Raw genomic sequence first — 26,111 nt, 5'->3', positions numbered from 1 at the left:
GAGGTACATTTCTATCTTACACCAAAAAGTAGGGGAAATGATTTAATTATTTCACACAGCTTTTCTAATAGAGCCTGTTATCTTCTTTAAATTGCTTTACCTGTTATTTTGTACAGTTTCTATGAAATAGGACTTATGTTCCATTAACACTAAGTTGAGCCTTATTGGTAAAGATTAGTACACATTCTATGTTCTATATCAGCGATGGCGAACCTTTTTTGGCTCGTGTGCCATAAGTGGGGAGAGCACAGGGGGGTTGTGTGCGGGCGTGCTGCACCCATAATGCAATGTGCGACCCCCCCCCAGTGCGCATGTGCACTACAGGCGCTCCCCCCATTTTTTGCATGCTTTTTTCACCCTCCCCAGAGTCCAGAGGATTTATAGGAGCCTGGGGAGGGCCTCCCGGACGCCCTTCAGAGGCTTCAGGGACCTTCAGGAGGCTTCTCTGAAGCCTCCGGAGCAGTCAAAATGACCCTCCAAGCAAACTGGAAGTCACTTCCGGTTTGCTCGGAGGGTCATTTTGAGCGCTCCGAAGGCTTCAGCAGTCAAAACAACCTCCGAGCAAACCGGAAGTCAGTTCCTGAACTTCCGGTTTGCCCATAAGGTCGGTTTTTTGTGCTCCGGAGGCTTCACGGTAGCTCATGAAGCCTCTGGAGCCTGGGGAGGGCGAAAAATGGCTTTTAAAAAGGGTGAACTCAGCTGGCCAGTGCGTGCATGCGTGTTGGCCAGCTGACAGGGCAGCGCCTCGTGTGCCGACAAATGGCTCCGTGTTCCACCTGTGGCGCGCATGCCATAGGTTCGCTATCACTGTTCTATATTGCAAGTTTTAAAAGACCCTCTACAAAGATCAATTATTATTTTTTTAAAGGCTCAATTTTTAAAGTTTCCTACTTATTTGTTAGCCTTAGATCTTGCCTATTTTCCAAAAATATTTACATAGGAACACCCTTATTTAATCCTCACAACAACAATCTCTTCAGTAGTGTTCTCAGAAAGATGATCTAAACGTATCAGTTTCCAAAACTGAGAGCAGATGTAACGTTAATCTCTCCAGTACAACACCTTAACCATTACACTAAGTTTCATTCTTCAAATGAAGAATGTTGGTATTTTAACATTTTAGTAGCATAAGAAGAATTATGATCTATCAATAGCAATCACAATTTTTGTGTGACTACTGAAGTTACTCACATTTGTAAAAATCTACTCATAAATATACTGCATTAAAGAATCTCTGCAATGTGAAAGTCATTTAGAGAGAAGCTTATCTTTCTGAGAAAAATATTGGAACATATCAGCAGCTGCATCTTTTAAAAGCTTGGTGAAGCAACTTCAAAATCCCATTTTTAAGTTTTAGTATAAACACAGAAAAGTGGAAATTGCCTTGAACTAGCAATATGGGTCTTAAGAAATATGGTGTTTTGATGCTCTAAGCCAGGGATGTCAAACTCACGTAGCCATGGTGGTGTCATGTGACATATCGGGACTTTTTTCCCCCCTTCACTAAACTGGGCGTAGGCGTGGCCAGCATGTAATGAATCCGGCCTGCGAACTGGGAGTTTGACAGCCCTGCTCTAAGCAATAGGTTTGGAGAGCTGGTTTATTAAGTTAACTTAGCATGGTTTTTATGGCCCTAATCAACACCTGTATAAAATAATATACAAATTGCTGGGTGTTTAATCATAATAATTATCAAGGGTCCCTACATTTTAGCTCCAGTGACTATGGCTAACCTTGAATTCACTTAGTATAATTTTCAAGAGTTGATATTGCATATATTCTTGATTAATATCAATCCATTCCATTAATCCAAGAACTGGAACACCTGATTAGGTGCAAAAATATAAAATATATTTAAAATAATTTGAACTGTTTGATTTTTTATCATATTTCTAGTTATATTTTAAAGTAATGAAATTAGCTTTTAGAAAGTCTTTAAAAATATTTAAGTCATAAAGCTTTGAACAGCTCTCAAGTTAGAAGGCCTTAGTACAATAAAGCATGCTGCATATGTGTGTAGTTTATAACTGGATGCTTGAAGTTATTTAACACATTTCTTAGCAACAAAGTTCACAGCAAGCTGAAGCTAACTAATTCTACAACAAATATAACAAAGTATCACCAACTTTTTCCTCATTCCCACATTTTTAAAAGTATGCTAAATAAAAGATTAAATATCCTCATTTATCTATCACAGAATTATGATCATATATATTCCCCCAACTCATCTTCAAATCATTATTCCTTGCCATTGGTTAGATAGGTGTCCTTACAAACTAGGTCTTAGTTCACCTAATTTAAGCCTTACTGTTTTAATGGATTTCAGATTCAAGCCAAATGCTCTATTTGCAAAAGCAAATAAAGCAACCCCTTTTTATCCAACATCAGAAATTTGTAAGAATTCACCTGACATAAGAGCCCTTTGGAAAGCATTACACAGAGTAATTGCCACATACATTCTCCACTCAATACCCTTCTAACTTCACAAGCAAGAGATCAAGAGTAGCACTGGCAATAAACAGTGTATGAACAGGTTTATCCTGGACAATCTCTGATATAACCTATATGTGCATAAAATGAGCCAAGTCTTGATCAAGGGTACTCGGTTTATCAAACAATATGACCCAATTACAGGTAATCCTCGACTTGCAATCACAATTGAGCCCCAAATTTATGTTATTAAGCAAGACATTTGTTAAGTAACTTTTGCTCCATTTTACGACCTTTCTTGCCATAGTTGTTAGATGAATTACTGCAGTTAAGTTAGTTACAGGATTGTTAAGTGAATGTGGCTTCCTCATTGGTTTTGTCAACAGGTCACAAAAAGTGATCCGGGACACTGCAACAGTGATATGAACCAATTGCCAAGTATCCAAATTTTGCTGTAACGGACATATGTGTGAAAAATGGTCTTAAGTCACTTTTTTCAGTGCCGTTGTAACTTCAAACTGTCACTAAACAGATGGATGTAAGTCAAGGACTGGCTGTATTTCTGGGAACCATTAGGCTCTGGTACATTAGGATCTGGTACATCTTGACAGATCTAACCAGTTTGCAGAAATGGGGTGATATTATGAGCCCACAAATAAAAGTTGCTTGAAATATGCTTAGAGACAGAGTTCATAACTTGTGGGGATGGAATAATACACTGTAATATGAATTGGGATTTAATATAGATACAGACTCAGACAGTATAGTTTATTCTAATTTCAGTGGTATATTATATTTCTACCTGTCAGAACTATAAGTTTGAATTCCACATCCTCTGTAGAAACAGGGGAACAAACATATGGATCTACCTAATTCAGCATCGTTGGCACCAACTGGAGGCATCTCTTCAAGTTCCCAAGTAGGAATTTTTCCAGCCCTTTTACTCAAACACTCTATATGCAAAACATAGTCACCATTGGGAAATGACTTAGTTAATATATATATCTGAGAAGGAGGGGTTGTGATTATATGTATAAATGCATATTCTGTTTCTGGGAAGCTTATTTTGTATAACCTGCTTAACAACCATGTCTATTTGTAGGGATGAGCCTTCCTTATGAAGGCTATATAGGGCTATATTAATTATAATGTATTCTAGAATTTTATGAGAAAAAATATCTGTTTTATTTCATTAAGTAAATTTTATTTTGCAATGATAGCCAATGCATATATTTACTGTAACTTTGTTAAAGTTATCAAAACTAACACTGCAATAATGATCTTTATTTCAAAACAAAGATAAATATTTGCCATTGTATCTTTTTCAGTGGAAATCTAAATGCAGAAAAGGATTCTTTACAATTAATTTATAAAGAATCATTTTCTGCATTTAGATTTCTAGTATTTTTATACAGTGTGCAGCATTCACATTACAAATGGCTATTATGTGTTAACTACAGAGCTCAACATCAATATTTTTATTTTTGCTTTTCTTTCAAGTTAGTTAATATTAAATCACTGAGTGTAATCTAAAAGTCCATTTGGGACAAGCAAACAAATGGGAAGGGGGATTCTTTTATATATGAATTTAGAATTCATTTCCAAAATGATGAACAGTGGTGATGAAAAATAATTTAAATTATTTTCCAAAAGAACTACATTCATAGATATAGCATAAGTTATAATAGCAATGTAAAACCACAATGTTAAAATGGAGTACATCTTTAAATAACACTTACATAAGGCCATACTGCAGAGACTGACTTTCATGACCTGCTTAATGGTTAAGTGGAAACATTTCGTTCCTTATAGTGGGAGTAAAAACTACATCTTTGAACTGTTCCAAGCAGGGCTTTTCTTGTGCTCTGTGTCCCTCTTTTTTGTGGCAGCCCGGTCCCACCCTAACTTATTCTGTCAGAGACCATCTGACTCTTCCTATAAATGCTCACCCACACCAGCGTTTAACGCCACTCCCGGGCAGCCTAGTGGTCATGTCCTACTTTTATAGCCATTTCTAGTTGCAAGCCATTTCTAGATGGATGTACCCATCACCTCCCCTTTTCTAGTCCAACCTTCTCAAGCGCTGGAAATGCCCAACAGGATTTCTCTCTGGTGTTCACTTACGACGGAACAAGCCTATTCCTCCTCAGGGAAGGGGATGTGGGGGGACCGAGGCAGCCCCGTCCCACCTTCATCTAGGCCTCTGCCACACCAGGTCATCCCTATCCCCCGCCTGGCGGTGTCTCCGGGGGATACCCGAAACCCCTCCCTCCCTCGGAGAAGCGGAGCCAGCAGCAGCCATTCGGTGCAGGCCCCGCCGTGGCACATAAGGAGCAGGGCTCCAGCCGCAGGCCCCTTCCTTCCCTTCGCAGAGAGGGAGAAAGCCTGTCCCCCACCCCGCCCCGCCCGGGTCCTCCAAAGAGCTGGAAGGTTTTAATTGGTCTGGCCTCCAGATCGCCTCGCTCCCTCCGCCCGCCCGCCCGTTGCCAAATCCCTCGGTGCCTCACCTGCCAAAGCCAGGATCTGGGCCTTGTGCAGCGGCGGCCGCTCTCCCCACTCGCCGGGGCTCTCGTCGCCGTCCTCGGGGTCGTGAGCCGGGCTGCGGTAGACGGTGTAAACCTTCTGGTTGTCGAAGTCGAGCCGGGATTTGGGGCTGAAGTCCTGCACGCACGACACGGGCAGCGCATAGCACACGTTGTCCTCCAGGAACCGGACGAAGGCGTACATCATGAAGCGGGGCTGCGACCTGAGGGGGGGAGGGGAAGGGGGGCGAGGGGCGAGAGGCTAGCGGCGGGGGTGGAGGAGGAGGTGAGAGAAGGAGTGGGGCGGCCGTTTCTTTGCTCTCGCAACCCCGGCTCTTCTGTTATTGTTCCTGGAAGCCCTGCTCGGCGCTCGGCTGAGCTAGTCTAGGCGGCAGAGCCTCCACTTCTTCCCAAGGCAGCCGGGATTCGGGCTTCCCGCGACCAGTCGAGCGCCGAGCGAAGCGAGCCTCAGTCTAGCGTGCAGCTCGCAGAATTGGCCGGCGCGGGCGAGAGAGCGAGTGCTGCTTATGGCACAAGCAGCAGGAGCTGCTGCGGCGGCGGCCCTCTCTTTTTCTCTCTCTCTCTTGGGCAGGAGGGGGGAGAATTTACGGCGACGGGCGATTTGGGGGAACGTAGCTTTGGAGTTCAGTGTTGCTGCCGCCGCTTTCTCCGCCCCAGGCCCGCTCTCAGCAAAAGAAGGGTGAGAGGAAGGCAGTTTGCAGGCCGGTGCAACGACTGCTCTCCCATGCCTACAGTTACTTAAAGGGACCCTTCTCCCTCTCCTTTTTTAGCCACCTAGAGTGGATAAAGCTCGCCAAATCCAGTCCTCTCTGCCGCCCCGTCCGGTTAAGACGGAGAGGACTGGGTGGTGACTTGGGGGGCGGAGGGGTCTTGCAGAGTTTTCACAGCCATTTTCCAGACGAAGGGGAGCAGGCGATCTGTTTCTGTGTAGTTGGCCCATAAGGTGGCTTTGGGCGATGCACTTGCCTTTAACCCTGCAGGTTGGATGGCAAGAGTGCAATCAAAGTGGAGTGGGAAGTGGAGATGGCTTCTTGTGAGCTCTGGGGCAGACAAAAAACAAGCCACCGGGTGGATTTGCCTCTAGAAAGGGCAGTAAGGAAGCCTGGGCCCAGCGCGAAAATCCCAAGAATGGGCTTCTCTTATCCTCTACCACAGCAGAGAACATTGAGTCCAAGAGACCCATCCAAAAATAAAAGGAAACTGGACTCTTGCAAAGTTTGGTTGCCTAGTGAAATCAAATAGATGCTGCTTTTGCAAAATAACAGCCATCTCCTTCCACTCAGACAAGTTTTTTTTTTCTGTCACCACAGCAGCCTTCTGCTATCCTCCCACATTTTTTTGTCTGCCAATATAGCAAAGCTTGTTGGGTTGAGAAAAAAAAATGAGACTGGGCCTGATACCTTGGCAAAGACCCTTATCCATCTTTCTCTCTGGGTGATCCCAATCTATAGCATACATTTTATCTTCTTAGGCCCACAAATCATTTCTCAGAGAAGTCACATTTTGCTCAATCAAGGACATTGGCAGTTCATGACAATTTCACTGAAAAAACAGTAGTGCTTCATTTGCACTGCATACTTATTCATGCTTAACTGAATCGTCTTTTATTCAATATAATTGTATTAGTTCACATGACAAACAAGCTGAGTAATATATGTTGACTAGTTTGTAGTTTATGTACCACATAAGCAGAGCTAAAAACTGCTTCAAGACAGCTTTACTAGACCAAACTGCTACACTTGACAAAACAAGAAGATAATACATCCACATCATGCCAAAAGTATTTCTAATCAATATCCTAGAGCCAAATTCACCACTTCCAAGGCTCAGTATATTCTGTGAACCCATAAACTCAGTTTTCAACAGGAGAAGGTTGATACTAACCACCACTCCAAGATACATGTGTTACTCATTAGTCAAAGACTAGTATGAATCCAGGAACCCCAATCCAACAGTTAGTCATATGCAGGAAGGAAATAAATAAATAGCATTAAAGGCATGGGACTGAATCTGCCTCATTTTAACATGCTTTACTTGAATCAAAAAGATGGGAGGGCTTCAATCAGCCTGGTCATATCCAATCTTTTTATGCTATTGACTTACCTTGTGGATGCCTCTACTAACAGTAAAAGTCATGATTAGTAGCTGTTTTTGTAGGTTCTCCAGGATTTCATGCTGATCATATATTGAAGGAACAATTAACTCTCACCTAAGTAGTTCATATGATACGGGGAATTACCTTAATCCCAAAGAAGACTAAGTCTGGAACTAAATCTAATTTCCCACATTAAATTGACTAGACTGTTTAATTCAATTTTCTTATTGACCTGGTGTGCTTACCATCCTACCTCCAAGATCCAGTTAAGTATTCTACATGGGGAAAATCAGGTATAATTGCGCAGTTTTCAGTGTATAGGCTCATCAGTAATCCTTACTCCTGCAATTGGGATCACATTACAGTAATGTAGTTTGATTTTTATTTAGTATGTTGTATATATCGAGCTAATTGTAGTTCATGAAATAGAGTACTATGAAATTAATACTTGTTGCATACATACATACATATATACACAAACACACACAAACATACTGCTTTGGTGGTAATTGCAAAGGCTATAAGTATAATTTTCAGTAAAAAAAAATCTGTGAGAAAAAAGTAAGCTTTTTCACTCACAGTGAATAACACATCTTAGATAATTTTTAGTAACAACTATAAAACATGTCCCATCCTATCCCATATAGATACTTTTTGTAAGTTTAATGAAAACACACAATTTAAAAAACAGGAAAATGGTTTGATAAAACAGAAACATCATTTGTTCAATTATGACAATAGATACTTTGTAAAATGCCTTATGTATGAAAGATATATATCAATGATCTGAACAGTTTAGATAAATTAACAACAAATGGACATACAATTGTGTAAAGATTATTAGTTGACAAATAAAATCTTTCAATCTATAAATTAGTTTAATTTTCATACTTTCAGCTTCCCCTGGAAAAACAGGGTCTTAAATGTAAGAGCATCTGCATGTAAAGCAAAGTCTCTCACTGAGCTACAGCTTTCCTTTAATCTTGGAAACACTGAGAAGCAATCTATAGGGGTATTAATGGAGAATATTAATATACTTTGCCAGAGTTTGGAGCTCACAATCAGTTTTTCTAATAATATTGTCCATGAAATATACTAGAGCTTTTTTTTTGAATGAGAAGTCAGTCTGACCCAAAGACCCACCAACCTCCAGCAATGGCAGCAATACTGACTTCACTGCCCAAGGAGGACAATGATGTAGCACTAAAGCCAGAATGGCACACTTGCAGGGGAAATATGGCTATATGAATAATTCCATACACAAATCATTCCATATGTGAAACAGCTTTGGGTGATCCATGACCCTACAGAAGATTGTGCATTTTGTTCAGTCCAGACCTGAAACATTTAATAAATCTAAAATAATTGTTTTCCAAGTAAGAGGTGTTTGGAGGCAGAGAGGATGGTTGTGGTTTTGCCCAGACTAATTTCTTGCAAATTTCTAGGCCATAAAGTGTGCCTTCTGAATTGAAAGCACATTTTCCATTTTGTTCCGTGAAGGAGAAGCAACATCTGACTGCCTCCTGACTGGCTAAGAGAAATGAGGCTAGCTTTCTCCCCTATTGCCTTAAGCAAGCAAGTAAAGGCATTTTTATTCAAGCACCTAAAAACAGATTGTCAGTAAATTTTAACTGATGTGATGGGGATTTTTTTAATTGATGATCAATTATAAACTCTGCACCTTTATTTTTATTCTTGCTAACTACCTGAAGGACTATGACAATTCACCACAGCCAACTCACCACAGGCAACTTGCCATAGCTACCTCGCCACGGGACAACTCATTGCGGAACAAGAATTACACTAAGGTCAAAGAAATTGTGGAATAAAATTATTAAAGAATGGATGCAAAATGTGGGACAAAATGAAATGTGAATGACAGAAATTGAAATATTTTTAATTTATTTTAAATAATTAAATTGAATTGTTAAATTGTCCTGTGGCGAGGTGTCCCACAGCAAGTTGGCATTGGTGAGTTGTCTATGCTGAGTTGGCTGTGGCAAGTTGTCCTATTCCAACTATCTGATGCACCAGGTCAGAGAGAAATAAATAAATAAAAGCCCACCTTCCTACATTTAATAACATTTAAACTTTATTTGCAGCTTAGCCTTGGTTCTATTCTCTAGGCAATAGACAAGAGTTGGACATCACTGCAGCAAAGTTCTTTACTATTACAAGCCTTGATAACATAACGTTTTGCTATATTGCTTTATCATCAAGACCTGCATTACACCAGAAATTCACCAAGAAATTACCAACAAAAGAAAAATTTGCGGTCTTTCAAATGGATCCCTCTCAAGTGTTCACAAACTGCACTACAACTACCATCTATTTCAACTTCCCCTTAAACCTACATATGGCAGTGGAATAAACACTGTAATACTATACAGAACTACTCTATACTGCACTACCCATCTCCCAAAGTGGGCTTAACAATAGCTTCTGTTATTAGGCTCATCCTGGCAAAAATAGTTTCTCAATTATTGCAACATGCCTATAATAACAGTGACTTTACCCTGCATAAAACTTTCAATGTTAGAATGATTTTTAAAGTAAGAATTCAGTAAAAAGTATCATACCCTCTTGCCTTTCTTCCCTTTTGAGGCCGGGGCAGGAGATATGCTGCTGCCCACTGCTAAAACAAAAGTCTGAATTCATGGAATTGTGTTTTTTGTAATGAGCAAGGAAAATTACTATCAGGGGAGATTTAAAAAAAATATTTCCCAGGAATGTTCTGGAATATACAGTATATGTCACACATTGTCAGTTATACTTAATCAGTTATATTTAGTGGGACTTTTCTCACTGCGGAGCTGAAATATTCTGGAGTTAGAAAATATTGGTATGAAATGTGGTATCTCTAATTCTTATTATTCCTATGTTACCTGTGTTTCAGTGGTGACAGAGCTAACAAATATATAATTTGAATTCCCATTTGACTATATTAAAATAAGGGAAAAACACACTAATTGATGAGTTAAGCTTGGGGGCCCTTCTCATTCTTGGATTTAGAGACCAAGCCAAACACTGCATACTGCTGAGAAAAAGTACAAAAATATTGTTAGAGCTTTTTCATGCCATGGTTAAGGTACTAGTGGGAAAAGAACTAAAAAAGTGAACAAGAAAAAAAACCCAAGCTACTTTCTTACAAAATGTATTTAACTTCCTATCACCTAGATCTCCTTTCTAGAAGGGCTAATTAAAACTAGGAATTGGCACTGTGATCCCCCCATTCCCATCTTTGAATTTATTTCCCAAATTTGCAGTACAGACTAAGTGCCTAATTAGTCAGATGGAAAATAGAGATTTTCTTAATTAATTAGCATCTGATAACTTGTGATTACAAGTCCAGGTGTATCACATGGTTTTATAGGATACTTAAACAATTTCAACATCTAAAGTATTTACTTGCATCAGGGACATTTATATCCTATAGGAACCTAAAGCATTTAACTTTTTTCCATTAGTCATAAGTGATGATGTGAAAGATTCAAAAGAGTTTCTGCACTTCTGAGTTAAAGTTAGGGTTAGAATTTGGCTGTCATGAAGAAATTTCGGTCTGCAAATCCAAATTGACTTCCTACGCATCCAACTCTTTCAAACACTATATATTTCTACCATCTATAATGAGCCCAACACTGGCTCAGTAAGCTCAGGAAGCCAGAGAACTGGTTTCTGGGATAGACCTCTGCAGTTTGGAAACAGCACTAAGCCTACATTCAGCATAACCCAATAAATAGGCTGAATGGTGGCTTGTGGAGCTATGTGGTAAATTAAGAGAGCTAAGTATTTGAATTTTAGGGCAAATTGGTTCTTCCACTTTATTGTGCAATTCCCATAGTTGTCAAACAGATTTCAGCAGGAATTAGGAAATTGCGAAGTACAACAGTGCCACATGCTGTAGCAACTCATTCCACCTGGAGAGGGAAAACATTTGGCAAAGGGAAGTATATAGTGGAGAGGACACTATCCTGAACTAGTTAGAAGTACTGGGTGGGCACAGTTCTAGTGTCTGCCCCACTCATAATTGACAGAAAAGTTTTCAAAGCAGGTCTTATAAATCTTGAAACTGCTACAGGTTGCTTCAAGAAGAAAGCACTAAACTGGAACAACTAAGGACAATCTAGGACTGCCTCACTCATGGGTTGTGGATCAAATGAAATCATCATGAGAACAAAATAGTTTAGGAAAGTTGGCAGAGCAGATTTGTATGTGGTTAAGTGCAGTTAGAGAAAGGCCTTTGTGTTTACTGTTCTTTAACAGTTAACAGAACAAATCTGAAGTAAAATTGGCTCATTATTTTTAGAAATGAATGGCTGGTCTGAGTTTGTTACTATAACAAGCCATAATACAACAAACATAAGAGCAATATTTATTTCTCTGCTGACAAATATGTCTGTGGCTCTAGATATTGTGATCTTTTAAAACTGTGGTCTTTTCAATACTGTGGCGTCTAGACGGTGATATGATCTCACTGATCTTTTTCATTCAAGAAAAGTTTAGAGTCATTTAAAGCTGATAATCCATTTCATTTCTAACACTTTATACAAGCATCTACATAGTTATATTCTAGTGTTTTCAACATGAAATAAATGTCATTATCACAGCAGGCCAAATAACACTTCAAAATAGTTTTGATTAATATGAGAATTCCAGTAGAGAGCTTGAAGGGAGGCAGTTTGGAATATGAATAGGTTATAGTAATATTGTGAAAATCTCCTCAGAATTCAGAAATAATAGCTCTTAATAAAATTAGAATGACATATTCTCAAATACCAATATCACCATATTTCCATATCCCAAATAAGGCATTTAAAAATATGACATTTATTTAAATCTACTAAGGTGAAACTGAAGAACCCATTCAGATAGAGGAATGCTAAAAAAAGTATTATAAATCAAGAGATTTTTCAGGATTACTTTAAAGGACCATAGGGTTTATAAGAGTATACAAGGGATCAGGGTATCTGAGGATGGGTGGAGGTGTCAAAAAATCAAGAAGATGGTGCTAATGATGCAAACAAAGTCTTTCCTGATTTCTGTGTGGATTGTGGCCCAGATTAAAAAAAGAGGCAGGTTTTAGTCTCATGAGAAACCCACCCACCAGTTTCCCATGGAGGAAGCAGAGACTGAGTAATTATTCAAAGAACTATCAAAAGCAATCTGACTAACAAAACACAAACATACAATAATGAACTGTAAGGAGAGAAATAAAATGTTTATTTAAAGAACAACTTTCCTCATGGAAGTAAAACAACTGACAATTAACAGAATGAAATGCAAGATGTGTATGAAACGCTCCATATATTTTCTAATTTCTCTTTTCACAATGGGAAAAGTAAGGAAGACAGAATTAAATGAAGAGGGTGTGGTGTTTGGATAATGGTGTGGAACTGCTGCAAATATAAGTAGAAATTGGGATGTCTGGTTTAAATGTTCATTACTGATTTGCATTCATTACATAACCTTTTATCTTATTATTTTATCTTTCTGCTAATTTATTTTATCCCTCTAAATCTCTTCAATTAGAGGACCCTAGAACAATTTACCAGAGAAGGGAGGAGGGAAGAGAGAAAGGAAGAAGTCTTTAAACCATCACAATAAAACTAACAAGCTTTAACAAATAAATACAAAAACTGAAAGCAAAATGTATTATTATAAAAGAGAAAAATGCCTATGAAGCAAATAATTTGAGCCTGACATATTAATTTAGTAATTCTTGAGGGAACAGTATGTCTTCCATTGTTTTCCAAAATGAGACAGCAGATGTCCATTGAAACATAGCTGAGATACTATCCCTGAGATGAATTTTCTCCTGACACTTGCATTCTTAATTGGTTGGACCATGAACAGAATTGTCCTGGATAGTTTCAATGCATGAATTGAACAGTTCTCGAGAAAGTAATACTTTATATCTACCTTCCAAACCATTGACAGCTACTAATGTCAATATCTACCATTGGCCCAGAGTTTGCAGGGAACCAGTGCAGTATTTTCAAGACTCCTGTTACCTTGTTTAGCTGTCCCTACATCATGCCACAGCTTCCAGATTGTTTTCAAAATATCCCCACAAAGAACATTTTACAATAGTTTCATCAAGATATCATTAGAACAAAGATAATTAAGATAATATTATCTTACCCAGTCACTATTGTAATGGGTATATCAGCTAAAGCTTGGCATAGGCTGTCCTTGGTATTGAAGCCAACTGCACCTTTGTCAACAGTTTAGAATCAAGAAAAGTGCCAGCTTATGTGCCTGTCCCATTACCTGAAGGACCATTACCTCATTCAGTTCAAGCCACCATACCAGGCACAACAAGAAGAAAAAGAACTGCATCTAATAGCAGCATGCATCTTTCATAAAACATGATTGGTTCCACAGAAATTTATTCAGACCAAATAAAGAAATTATAGCAGTAAGTTCAAATATTCTGCAAACTTAGGAATGCACTAAAAAAATGGAAACAACCAGGCATGTTCACGCTAGAGTATATTGCATTATTTTATTCAAAATATTTACTGTAATATGACTTCTGTAACTGAGATTGGGAAGGTTGCTGATAAATTGTACTTACTACATTTTTCCAATCAATTCCCCCCTCTCTACTTTAAAAAAAACAAATAGTGAGAAAAGATTTAAAAATGCAGCTAGAAGCAGAAATTGGGAAGAGTTAAACATATAGCAAAGTGTATGTGTGTGAGAGGGAAAGGGAGAGAGAATAATTTTATATTTATCCCAAAAAGGAGTTAGAAAATGTTGAAAATCACTTTTTGTGAAAGTATCTTAAAGGAATGCCTATTTCTATTGGCCTAAGTGTCGCAGCTCCTTCACTTAATAACCAAGAAAGAAACCACTCAACTCCATTTTGCAGAATTAAGTGTACTTTTACTGATTTTAAGTAATGAGAAGCTAAGCAAAGCTGGATCTGAGCAAAAGAGCGGGAAAGCATTAGATATCAATACATGATTCATTCCCTTCCCCTTGGTACCCCAGTCCATAGTCCAATCATATATCTCCACAGCTGTCAGGTGGGAGACATCTTCAAAAATCATCATCAGGTTGGTATGCTGGACAGTTGGCCTTGGCGGGAAACTCCCCTCCTTCCACATGTGCAAACGAATGGTGTGAGCAACTCCCTATTAACAGTCCTCCTGCACAGATTATTTCCCTCACCCAAATACCATGCCCCCCCTCCCTGTTTCAATGGCAGCCGAAAAGCAAGCAGCAAAACAGAGGCTGACACTAAGATTATATGAAAAGAAACACATATGTCACAATCTGTAATACTTGGTGTTCACAAATAAACAATGTTCACAAGTAAACAATCGTCCATCTAACATGGCATGCTTAATACTTAATATGCTTAATACAATTCTAGTACAAGTTGTCAGTAATTTACGATGGGTTCAGCAGAAAATGCACAGTGGGAAATATTTCTAATCCACATGCCTTTTCCAAAATTAAATTAGAATTTCCTACATAAATGTGCTATGTGCAACATCAGAGATTTTGCTGGACTGAAAACTATCTGGCAATTTTTACTTCTGAGTATACAGATTGTGTGGCACATCAGTTACTTGGAAAGGAAGAACTAAAATGCTTGGCAGAGTTCAGATGAGGAAAACAGAAAATCCTTTTAGAATCACCTCTGCATGAGTGGTAGGTTACTCCTAGATGAAATACCAAAATTAGGCTTGTAAAGTTCTTAACTTTATTCAGAATTCATTAAATCCACATATTACAAATAATATCAGTTATGGGAGTCAAAATATACAAGAAGTCCTCAACTTGCAGGCATATTGAGCCCCAAATTTCCATTGTTAAACAAGACAATATTTTTTGCCATATTTGTCAAGCAAATCCCTGCACTTGTTAAGTGTGTGATGTGGTCCTTGAGTGAATCTGGCTTCTCTCATTGACTTTGCTTGTCAGAAGCCAGCTAGGATTGTTACAAAGGATGATTGCATGATCCCAGGAAAATACAACCGTCATAAATACATGCCAATTTCCAAGCACCCAAGTTTTGATCACATGACCATGAGGATGCTACAACAGTCATATATGTGAAAACCATTCATAAGTCACTTTTTTTCAATGCTGTTGTATCTTCGAATAATCACTGAACGGATGGTTGTAAGTCAGGGACCTACATTCACTGCTGATATAATTCAAACTTTGGAGTCACGACGACTCCTGAAATTAGGCGTCTTGATAAAAGCCTATGATTTGAGTTCCATTATAATTTTTAAAATATAAAATAATTCAACTAAAAGGCCTCCAAAGCAAGGAATGTCAAATTAATGCAACAAAAGATACAAGAGACATGTTGCAAACAATAAGCAAACATGCTAGATATATCAAGAGAAGATTACAAAAAATAATGTGCAAATTTTCAAGAACAGTGTGCACACTTTCAAATGTTCAAGTAACTTCATCCAGCTAGATATTTTTTAAAAAACAGGTTTCTCCCCCTCCTGCCTGCCAATTTCTGGGAAAAATAAAAGATAAAGTGGACAGTGAAAAAACATGGTTATGGTTAACAACAGGTACATTAAAGAAAGAAGCAGAGTAACTAATCCTGGCTGTGCAAGAACAAGCTATCTGCACAAATGTCATTAAGGCCAAAATCGAAAAATCCTCTGATGATGCCAAATGCAGACTTTGCAAAGAAGTTGATGAAACTGTTGACATATACTCAGCTGCTGTAAAAAAATCATGCAGACTGATTATAAATTGTGGCACAATTCAGTAGCACAAATGATCCACTAGAATTTGTGCAAAAATTATAATATTAAAACAACAACAAACTGGTGGGAACATAAGCCTGAAAAAGTCACCGAAAATCAGATGGTCAAGATCTTATGGGATTTTCGTATACAAATGGACAAAATACTGGCGCATAATACACCAGACCTCACATTGGTTGAGAAAAATAAGGTTACAATCATAGACATCGCAATACCAGGTGATAGCAGAGTTGACGAGAAGGAACATGAAAAAATCGCAAAATACCAGGATTTAAAAAATCGAAATTCAACAATTATGGCATGAACCAGCAGTGGTAATTCCAGTGGTAATTGGCACACTGGGTGCTATTCCAAAAGCACTGGAATTACATTTAAAACAGTTAAAAATTGACAAAATCACCATCAGTCAAATGCAAAAAGCCGCACTGCTTGGATCTGCACGCATATTACGAAAATACATTATGACCTCCTAGGCCCCTGGGTGGGGCCCGACTAGTAATCAATGCCAAATCCGGTGAAACAACTGGCCACTGTGATACAATTCTGTTGTTGCGATGATGATAATGATAATGATAATGATAATGATAATGATAATGATAATGATAATGATAATGATAATGATAATGATAATGATAATGATAATGATAATGATAATGATAATAACAACAACAACAACAACAACAACAACAACTCCGGCGTTGCCGGTCCCAAGCCCGGATGAGAAAGGAGGAGGGTTGAGGTCAGGTTGGCAACTGGCCCCATAAAAAAACCCCGCCAACCCATACAATATGGTGAAAGAAACAAATAAAAATTTTATACCGCATCGGTCGTCGCGCGAGTTAACAAGGGCCGCAGCGAATGTTAGGGTCCCTGGACATCCGTCGACAAGTGGGCTAAAAGTGGACCAGCCAACAATACGACAAAAATATAGTGCAGATGAAAACCGTGCCATAATGAATGGCCTGTTACTACAACTCAGAGACAGAAAAAAGAGGTTGTTTAAAGCGAATGTATGAATTATGGAAACAACAATATCCAGATTCAAATGTTAGTGAACAACGACTAGCAGATCAAAGGCGATTTATTATACGGAATAAAGTGTTTAGTGAAGTTGAACTTGAGGAAATTCAGGCAAATTGCAAAACCAAAAAAACAATATCACAAGCGGAAATAACTGATATTCAAGACACAACTAAAGACATTATAGTAGAACTCCCAGAAGAAGCTCTCGGGGAGGAAATAACACCACCACCGCTAGAACCAGTTATCACTGAACCAACTGATGAACTAACTCAAAAACAAAAAGAATTGAAGGATAAGATCATGGAGCATTTTCTGCTTAATGAGGAAAGGCAACGTTTACCTAAAAACTGTGCCTAAGAAAATTTTGGCCCCTATCATGAAAATAGTTAATGCAGTGTTTTCAACAATTGAATCGGGATCTATCTTGGAAACGAACCAGTTAATGTACAGCGCAGCTGTAATAGTCACTAATGAACTAGGCATTAAAATCAAAGTACCTAGTCACACAACAGAAAAAGCATCAAAGCCAAAGTGGAAAATCCGATTAGAACAAAAAGTCAAAAAATTAAGGGCAGATGCTAGTAACTTAAAGAACATGCATGAGCAACGGCTTAAAAACAACAAAACCATAGATCGGCTAATCAGAAGATATAGATTGGATACAAGAAACATCAATGAAGCTGTAGAGATTGTAAAACAGCAGATAACAGCAACAGCTAGAAAAATTGAAAGATATGAGGCATGAATCATCCAATATAAAAAAATCAGCAATTTCGATCAAACCAACGGCGTTTTTATCAAAGTCTTAATGTGAATGGTGACACCAAAAGTGAAAAACCAGAAAAACAGGCCACAGTTGAATTCTGGAAAGAATTGTGAGAAAATGCAAAGGACTACAATAAGGAAGCAAAGTGGATGCATGACTTTGAGAAAAGCATTGGCAACAAACAAATGCAAGTATTAGAAATAACAACTGAGATGGTCAAAAATCGAGTAAAAAAGGTAAAGAATTGGACATCACCTGGAAAGGACCAATTACATGGTTTCTGGCTCAAATATCTGACCAGTTTACATGCAATATTGGCCAGGCAACTGAATGAAATTTTACAAAAGGGCCAAATTGATGAATGGTTGACAACTGGAAAAACATACTTGATTCAGAAAGATGCAACTAAAGGAACAACACCTGAAAACTACAGACCCATAACATGCTTGCCAACAAGTCCCTCGGGAATAGGGCGGCATACAAGTCAAATAAAACCTTCAAACCTTCAAACAACCTTCAAATTACTCACAGGCATTATTGCAGATAACATGATGGATTATTTGGAAACAAACAACATCTTGCCAGTAGAGCAAAAAGGCAAAAAAAGAAGGAGCAGGGGCACAAAAGATCAGCTCCTAATTGATAAAATGATATTAGAAAATTGTAAGAACAGAAAAACGAACTTGAATATGGTCTGGATTGATTACAAAAAGGCATTTGACTCACTGCCACATAGTTGGATCTTAAATGCTTAGAAACAACTGGCATTAGCAAAAATATTACATCCTTTACTGAAAAGGCGATGAAACAATGGAGAACTGAGTTGGCAGTAGGGAATGAGATCTACGGAATGGTTAATATCAAGTGAGGAATTTTCCAGGGTGACTCACTTTCACCTCTTCTCTTCATCATCGCAATGATCCCACTATCAGTAATCTTAAAAAAATTGAAATTAGGCTACCAAACAGCCAAAGAAGCTGAAAAAATTTCGCATTTACTATATATGGATGATTTGAAACTCTATGGAAAGTCAGAAATAGAAATCCAATCATTGACAAACACAGTCCGAGTATTCAGCACAGATATTTCAATGCAGTTTGGCATGGAAAAATGTGCCACTGTATCCATAAAAAAAGGGGCAAAATCACTGCATGTGAGGGAATTGAAATGCCCAGTGGCCAACTATTTAAATGCAAAGAAAATGAAGCCTACAAATACTTAGGCATTCTGCAGTTGGATAACATCAAGCATGGAGAAGTAAAAACTATTGTCAGGCGAGAGTACACCAACAGAGTTAGGAAAATTTTGAAATCTAAATTGAATGGTGGAAATACAATCAAGGCCATAAATACCTGGGCAATACCAGTTATAAGATACACAGCTGGTATAGTTAACTGGACACAAGCTGATTTGGACATTTTGGACCGAAAAACCAGGAAACTAATGACAATGCACTACAGTTTACATCCACATGGTGATACTGATAGATTATACCTGCCCCGAAAATCAGGTGGCAGAGGATTATTACAAGTGAAGCAAACAGTTGAAGAAGAAAAACATGCACTGGCTGATTATTTAAAAGAAAGTCAAGAACATCTATTAATCGAAGTAAAGAACAAAAATCTACTGAAGGCCCAACAGACGAAACAAGAATACAGAAAAGATGTGATAAAATCAAGAATGGAGAGTTGGCAGAACAAAGCACTGCATGGCCAATTTCTGGAAAAAATAAAAGATAAAGTGGACAGTGAACAATCTTGGTTATGGTTAACAACAGGTACATTAAAGAAAGAAACAGAGTCACTAATCCTGGCTGCGCAAGAACAAGCTATCCGCACAAATGCCATTAAGGCCAAAATCGAAAAATCCTCTGATGATGTCAAATGCAGACTTTGCAAAGAAGCTGATGAAACTGTTGATCACATACTCAGCTGCTGTAAAAAAATTGCGCAGACTGATTATAAATTGCGGCACAATTCAGTAGCACAAATGATCCATTGGAATTTGTGCAAAAATTATAATATTAAAACAGCAACAAACTGGTGGGAACATCAGCCTGAAAAAGTCACCGAAAATCAGATGGTCAAGATCTTGTGGGATTTCCGTATACAAACCGACAAAATACTGGCGCATAATACACCAGACATCACACTGGTTGAGAAAAATAAGGTCACAATCATAGACATCGCAATACCAGGTGATAGCAGGGTCGCCGAGAAGGAACATGAAAAAATCGCAAGATACCAGGACTTAAAAATCGAAATTCAACGACTATGGCACAAACCAGCAGTGGTAATTCCAGTGGTAATTGGCACACTGGGTGCTATTCCAAAAGCACTGGAATTACATTTAAAACAGTTAAAAATTGACAAAATCACCATCAGTCAAATGCAAAAAGCCGCACTGCTTGGATCTGCACGCATATTACGAAAATACGTTACGACGTCCTAGGCCCCTGGGTGGGGCCCGACTAGTAACCAATGCCAAATCCGGCGAAACAACTGGCCGCTGTGATACAATTGTACAATAATAATAATAATAATACAAAAAGGTAATTTTATTAATTCTTTACTTTTAATTAATTTTCCAAATAGATTTTAATGTAATCTTCAAATATTTATTTTTGAAAATAATTTCTCAATTTCTATTAATTCTAATAATATATGTAATCTGATATATTAAATTACTTTTATTAATAAATTTGTAACTTCAATGTTACTAAACCGAAATTGTTAAGTCTGCTCATCATTCTTTAAATAATATTCAATATGTTGTTAATTATTACTAATTCTCAAAATAATGATACATTACTTTTAATGGCTTGTGTTTTTTTTTCCTTTTATCAAAGCAGTCAATTTAGCCATGTCTGCTAACTCCACCAGCTTTTGCAACCATTCATTCATTGTAGGGATTAAAGGATTAATCTTGTTGCCATCAACATATATAACATCAAAGTTCCATTTTTCCCCCAAGTCTTTTTCCACTAAACCCAAGAAAAAAGTTTCTGCTTTTATCTTTATATTCACTTTGACAATCTTCTGTATTAGAATATGAATCCTACTCCAATATTTCTATGCTTTATCACATGTCCACCATGCCTAAAACCAGTGACGTGCGGTCAGCTTTAAGCCTGGTGAGGCACTTTTTAGACTTGTGGACTTCAACTCCCAGAATTCCACAGCCAGGCATGCTCAGTTCTGATTTAAAGCAACAGCATTTTTCCCCCTTGCAAAATAAGTTTTCCCATTCTTTTTCTTCTCCCTCCCCCTCCTTCCTTCCTCTCTCCCTCCCTCCCCCCTCTCTCAAACAGACACACGCACACAAAGAACTTGGATCCCTCTCTCATTCATTCACTCTCAAACACAAACACAAACACAGAAGTTGGATTGGATATATTTTCCAAAGGCTTGAAAGCAGCTCCTCTGCCATACCCCCCCTTCCCCTGCTGCCTTCCGATCAAACTTTTTGAATTCCTTCCCCCTCCCCACACGGAACTTTTCCAGCTGTTTCAGAGACTATTTCAACTCTGCTTCTCCCTGCCCTGCCCTCTTGAAAAGCAGAGCTCTGTCAGACTGAGCTAGTTGCTCCCAGAGAACTCTAAAAAGCCTCTAAAAATGCCCTCTACAGGAGGCGAGAGAATACGTGCCTCATTTGCATAAGGAATTCTTTGCTTGTTAACCCTTGCTTAACTCTTAAAAGGCGAAAAATTCCTTATGCAAAAGAGGCCCCTAGTTCTCTGGCCTCCTCCTAGTTAATACTGAGAGCAGACACCAAGCCACTGTGACTTGAAATCTGGTAGCAACTACCCTGGCTTTAATTATTTTTAAAAAATTATTTAAAATTCTTTCCTTTCCTTTCCCTGAGGAGACTGGTGAGGCCCCGCCTCCCTTGCCTCTAGTGACTGCACGTCCCTGCCTAAAACAGTGCATGTTATACTTCTGGTCTGTGAGCTGCATTGGTTGCCTGTTTGAATCCGGGTCCAATTCAAAGTAACCTTTAAGCCAGTGGTGGGTTTCAAAAATTGTTCGAACCTACTCTCAGGGTGTGGCCTCCTTTGTGGGAGTGGCTTGCCACCCATGTGACCGGATGGGAGTGGCTTGCCACCCATGTGACCGGATATGAAGATGCCGATGACACTTGTTAGAACCACCTTAAATTGCCTCACACACAGCACTGGCATGCATAAGAACATGATGTAAACTTGTTTTTTAAAAGGCATCTTTGGTTTGCGTTAAAACAACTTCAACACACGTAATGTTCTGATTGCACCACAAACGCAGTAGTCATCCTTACCTTTCACAGAGGCACTGAGTTTTATAAATATGAGCATGATAGTGTAGAATAATCATATCCAAGGACCAGTGGTGGATTTCAAAAAAATTTGGAACCTCTTCTGTAGGTGTGGCCTGCTTTCTGGGTCCACTGGTGGAACCTCTTCTAAACGGTTCGGTAGATTTGACGAACCGGTTCTACCGAATAGGTGCGAACTGGTAGGAACCTACCTCTGCTTTAAGCCCTTCATGGCATTGGCCCAGGTTATCCGAGGGACTACCCTTACCCAGTTGCATCAGCTCATCCATTAGATCTAGCACAGGGGTGGGTTGTTACCGGTTCAGCCCAGATCGGGCGAACCAGTAGTAGCGGCGGCGTAGAAGCATCACACGTGTGAGCGAGCCTGAACTGGTAGTAAAAAATTGGCAACCCACCACTGATCTGGCTGAATAGGCATGTTGTGAACATCTCAACTAGGGACCTTCATTTGGTGTTTCCCAGCTAACATGATTTCTCTGCTGTGGTGCCCACCTTTTGATAATCCAATGATCCATCAAGACCTGGTTATGTTGTCAGGCTTGGGCCTCCCAAGCAACCAGAGACTTATTCAAATGGCTCAATTTTTGAGGTGGCCATTTTTATACTCTCTTTCCTATCTGGTCTCTGTTGCTGTATTAAAACATAAAGGATAAATGTTGCATAAATGATCACTTTATTGTCAATAGCATCAGTTCAAATTTGCTGAAATATGGAAAAGTATAAAGCAATATAATTTACAAAGGTTTCAGTGTTAGGGCAAAGACTATTTTACACTGAGGTAAAACAGAGAAGAGTCAGATGATATTCCTGAGATATTACAAACTTGGCTGAAGTAATACACTGCCTGAAAAGAATAACAATTAAAAAAAATTAATGGCAGAACTAAATTTATTGTGGATTTGTGTAATTTACCATTCTCTGGACAGCTGTCAAGTGAGAATACTCATACTTTTCTCTTGGTGTCAACATACTCTAATCAAAAAATATTCTGTAGTAAATAAACTTTTCATGTGACCTTTGTGATTAGAACATATGGCTATGAAAATTATAAAAAGTCTTCATTATGAGGTAGGTTAATATCAAAGAAATTTAACATCACCTAGGGACATAAAAATCTTTGTCTTTGGATTTTTCATTACTAATATAGAGGGAAGAGTAGTAAATATGATTTAAACTTCCTAAACTTGTTAATACATATTGTTGATCTTTAAGTTTCTAGAAAATCAAAATTGAGATTTATGTCTCCCAAGTGAGAACATGTGGAATAAAATAAAGATTTAAAGTGATGTAAATTAGTATATAAAATTTTAACAAAGATCACAGGAAGCATATAAAAGCAATATAGGGTATGGCAAAGTCAACAAATAAGTTGTGATGACAAGGGTGGATGAGGATGTATTTGATATATTTGTAGTCTGAAATTACTTCAGTTTTATCACCATATGTGCTTGCACCATTGTGTCCTATAAATTACAGCCCATATGTTGCCTGACATTTCATATTTTAGGGTTTTATGCAAAATATAGTAGATTTAGATTATATAGACTATCTAGACCCTTTCCAGTCAGGCTTCAGACCCGGTTACAGCACTGAAACCGCCTTGGTCGCATTGATGGATGATCTCTGGAGAGCCAGAGATGAAGGACATCCCTCCATCCTGGTCCTCCTTGACCTCTCAGCGGCTTTCGATACCATCGACCATGGTATCCTTCTGCGAAGACTGCGGGAGGTGGGAGTGGGAGGCACCGTGTTACGGTGGTTCTCCTCCTACCTCTCGGACAGGTCGCAGTCGGTGTTAGTGGGAGGGCAGAGATCGTCCCCAAGGCCCCTAAAATATGGGGTGCCGCAGGGTTCGGTCTTATCCCCCCTACTATTTAACATTTACATGAAACCGCTGGGAGAGATCATCCGTAGGCACGGGATTAGATACCATCAATATGCGGACGATACTCAATTGTATCTGTCCGCCCCGTGCCAAATCAATGAAGCGGTTGACGTAATGGACCGGGGACTCGAAGCCGTCATGGACTGGATGAGGATTAACAAGCTTGTGCTCAACCCAGAAAAGACCGAGTGGCTGTTGTGTTTTCCTCCCAAAAATTCGGCTATTAATCCAACACTCAGGCTGGGGGGTCAAATTTTACACCCCTCAGAGAGGGTTCGCAACTTGGGAGTCCTCCTGGATCCACAGCTGTCATTCGACCATCATATAGCGGCTGTGACCAGGGGGGCATTCGCCCAGGTACGCCTGGTGCGCCAGTTGCGACCCTACCTGAACCGGGAGGCTCTCACAACAGTCACTCGGGCCCTCGTGATCTCTAGGCTGGAATACTGCAATGTGCTCTACATGGGGCTGCCCTTGAGGAACATCCGGCGACTTCAGCTAGTACAGAACGCGGCCGCGCGAGTGATCGCGGGTGCACCCCGATTCACCCGCATTACACCTATCCTCCGCGAGCTGCGCTGGCTACCTGTCGATCTCCGGATGCGCTTCAAGGTGCTATTGACCACCCATAAAGCCCTACATGGCAGTGGATCTGGATACTTGAGAGACCGCCTTCTGCCAATTACCTCCCTACGGCCTATAAGATCTCATAGGTTAGGCCTCCTCCGCATTCCATCGGCCAGCCAATGCCGGCTGGCAACCACAAGGAGGAGGGCCTTCTCAGTAGCGGCCCCGACCCTTTGGAACGAGCTCCCCGTAGAGATCCGTACCCTCACCACCGTCCAGGCCTTCCGCACAGCCTTGAAGAACTGGCTCGCCCGTCAGGCCTGGGGATAAGGACCATTACCCCGCCCGAATGTTGTATGCATGTTGCGTATTATTTTATTATGTGTTGTTGTCTTAGTATTGTATTGTATTGTATTCCCCTCTCCCTGGTTTCTGTGAGCCGCCCTGAGTCCCCTCAGGGAAAAGGGCGGCCTACAAATAAAGTCAAACTGAAACTGAAACTGAAACATGGGCTAATTTAAATTACAGGCAATATCTGTCAATAATTTAATTGTAATTAAAACAACAACTGGACTACAATTTAGTTCAGAGCAAATATGAGATTCCCATAGCTCTGCAGACATTGTGAATACTGATTTCCATTATCCCAACTCATTGCCCATTCTGGATGCAAGTTTTATGTGAGTTGGAGTCCAACAGTTTTTTAAAAGACATACTGTCTTTTATGGATAGCTTAAGGGGGAAAGTATCCATCTCTTTGCATTGGATAAAAATATCTCTAGAGAGCTCTTTAAAAAAAAAACACGTTTAAATACATGCTAATTAGGAATGTATCCCTTTGGCTATTACAAAAAGTCACACTTTTATGAGCCATTTTGTTCATTGTCCCAAAATGTGGGTTCTATATTCCCACAAAACTTGATTGCATATTTTTGATAACATTAAAAAAAATCATATTAACTTACAGTGGTAAATTCACACTTGGGATGTAATTAAAACTGCCAAGTTATACTATGTGACACATGAAGCCACAATTATAATAGCCAAAAAAAGAGAGAGAGAGAGAAAAGAAATATGGACAAGAGTAACATCCAAATATTGTAATCAATGAATCTGAAAGATCTTTCAATCTAATTTTGGAACATAGAATGGGAAGGACAGTGACCTTAAATAAGAGAGACTAGAACTTCATATTGGTTCCTGCTTTGCTCCATATGCCCTTCCAAGATGAGGACTAGTTGGGTGCTGGACCCTCCATTGCAAGCTCTGCTAGGCACATTATTATCTTTTCAATTCTAATCATATTTATTCTCACTAGTGGGCTATCTCTTTTGTGACAACTACTCCTTGAAATTCCTTCTGGTATTTAGGTAGCTCCTACTAATATATCTTTTAGAAGCCTACTAAAGATTCAACTTTTCCTTGTATGAACATTATCACCGCACTTCTTAATGTATGTAGAATTATAAAATGCTTTGCTTCAGTTGCATTAATTTTTGTTTAATTACAGATAGTTTATCAACTTACGACCACAATTAAAATTGTATTTCTGGTTATAGTCAACTTACGGTCATAAGTTGAGGCACCCACGTAACTGGACCCAATTTTATGACAATTGTATTTGCAGCAATCATTAAGCAAATCACCATTGGTCATTAAATAAATCTATGATCATTATGCTGCTGCTATAAATGTGAACCCATTCTTCCAAATGGGTGTTTTTTGCTGGAAACCAGCACAA

At 39.1% G+C, this 26,111-nt stretch overlaps 1 protein-coding gene across 8 annotated transcripts in view; it reads right to left on the bottom strand.

The window, feature by feature from the left end:
• BEND5 (BEN domain containing 5) overlaps positions 1–26,111 on the bottom strand; it is a 1,240,338-nt gene that overhangs the window by 580,888 nt on the left and 633,339 nt on the right. Inside the window, exon 1 of one of the 8 annotated variants that reach the window (XM_014061672.2) lies at positions 4,938–5,346. The exons of 3 other annotated variants lie outside the window; for them this stretch is intronic. In XM_014061672.2, the coding sequence (XP_013917147.2) occupies positions 4,938–5,160 (223 nt within the window). In that variant the 5' untranslated portion in view covers positions 5,161–5,346. Of the gene's footprint in view, positions 1–4,169; positions 4,725–4,937; positions 5,347–26,111 lie in introns of those variants that run through there. 4 more of the 8 variants (XM_014061673.2, XM_014061678.2, XM_014061674.2 and 1 more) reach the window with 4 other exon arrangements.

This window comes from Thamnophis sirtalis, unplaced genomic scaffold, assembly GCF_051295495.1.
Source record: "Thamnophis sirtalis isolate CommonGarterSnake01/CBP01778 unplaced genomic scaffold, rThaSir2_p1.2 scaffold_7, whole genome shotgun sequence".
Classification (NCBI taxonomy): domain Eukaryota; kingdom Metazoa; phylum Chordata; class Lepidosauria; order Squamata; family Natricidae; genus Thamnophis; species Thamnophis sirtalis.
The sequence above is the reverse complement of the archived record's forward strand: the minus strand, read 5'-3'. Positions and strand labels throughout refer to the sequence as shown.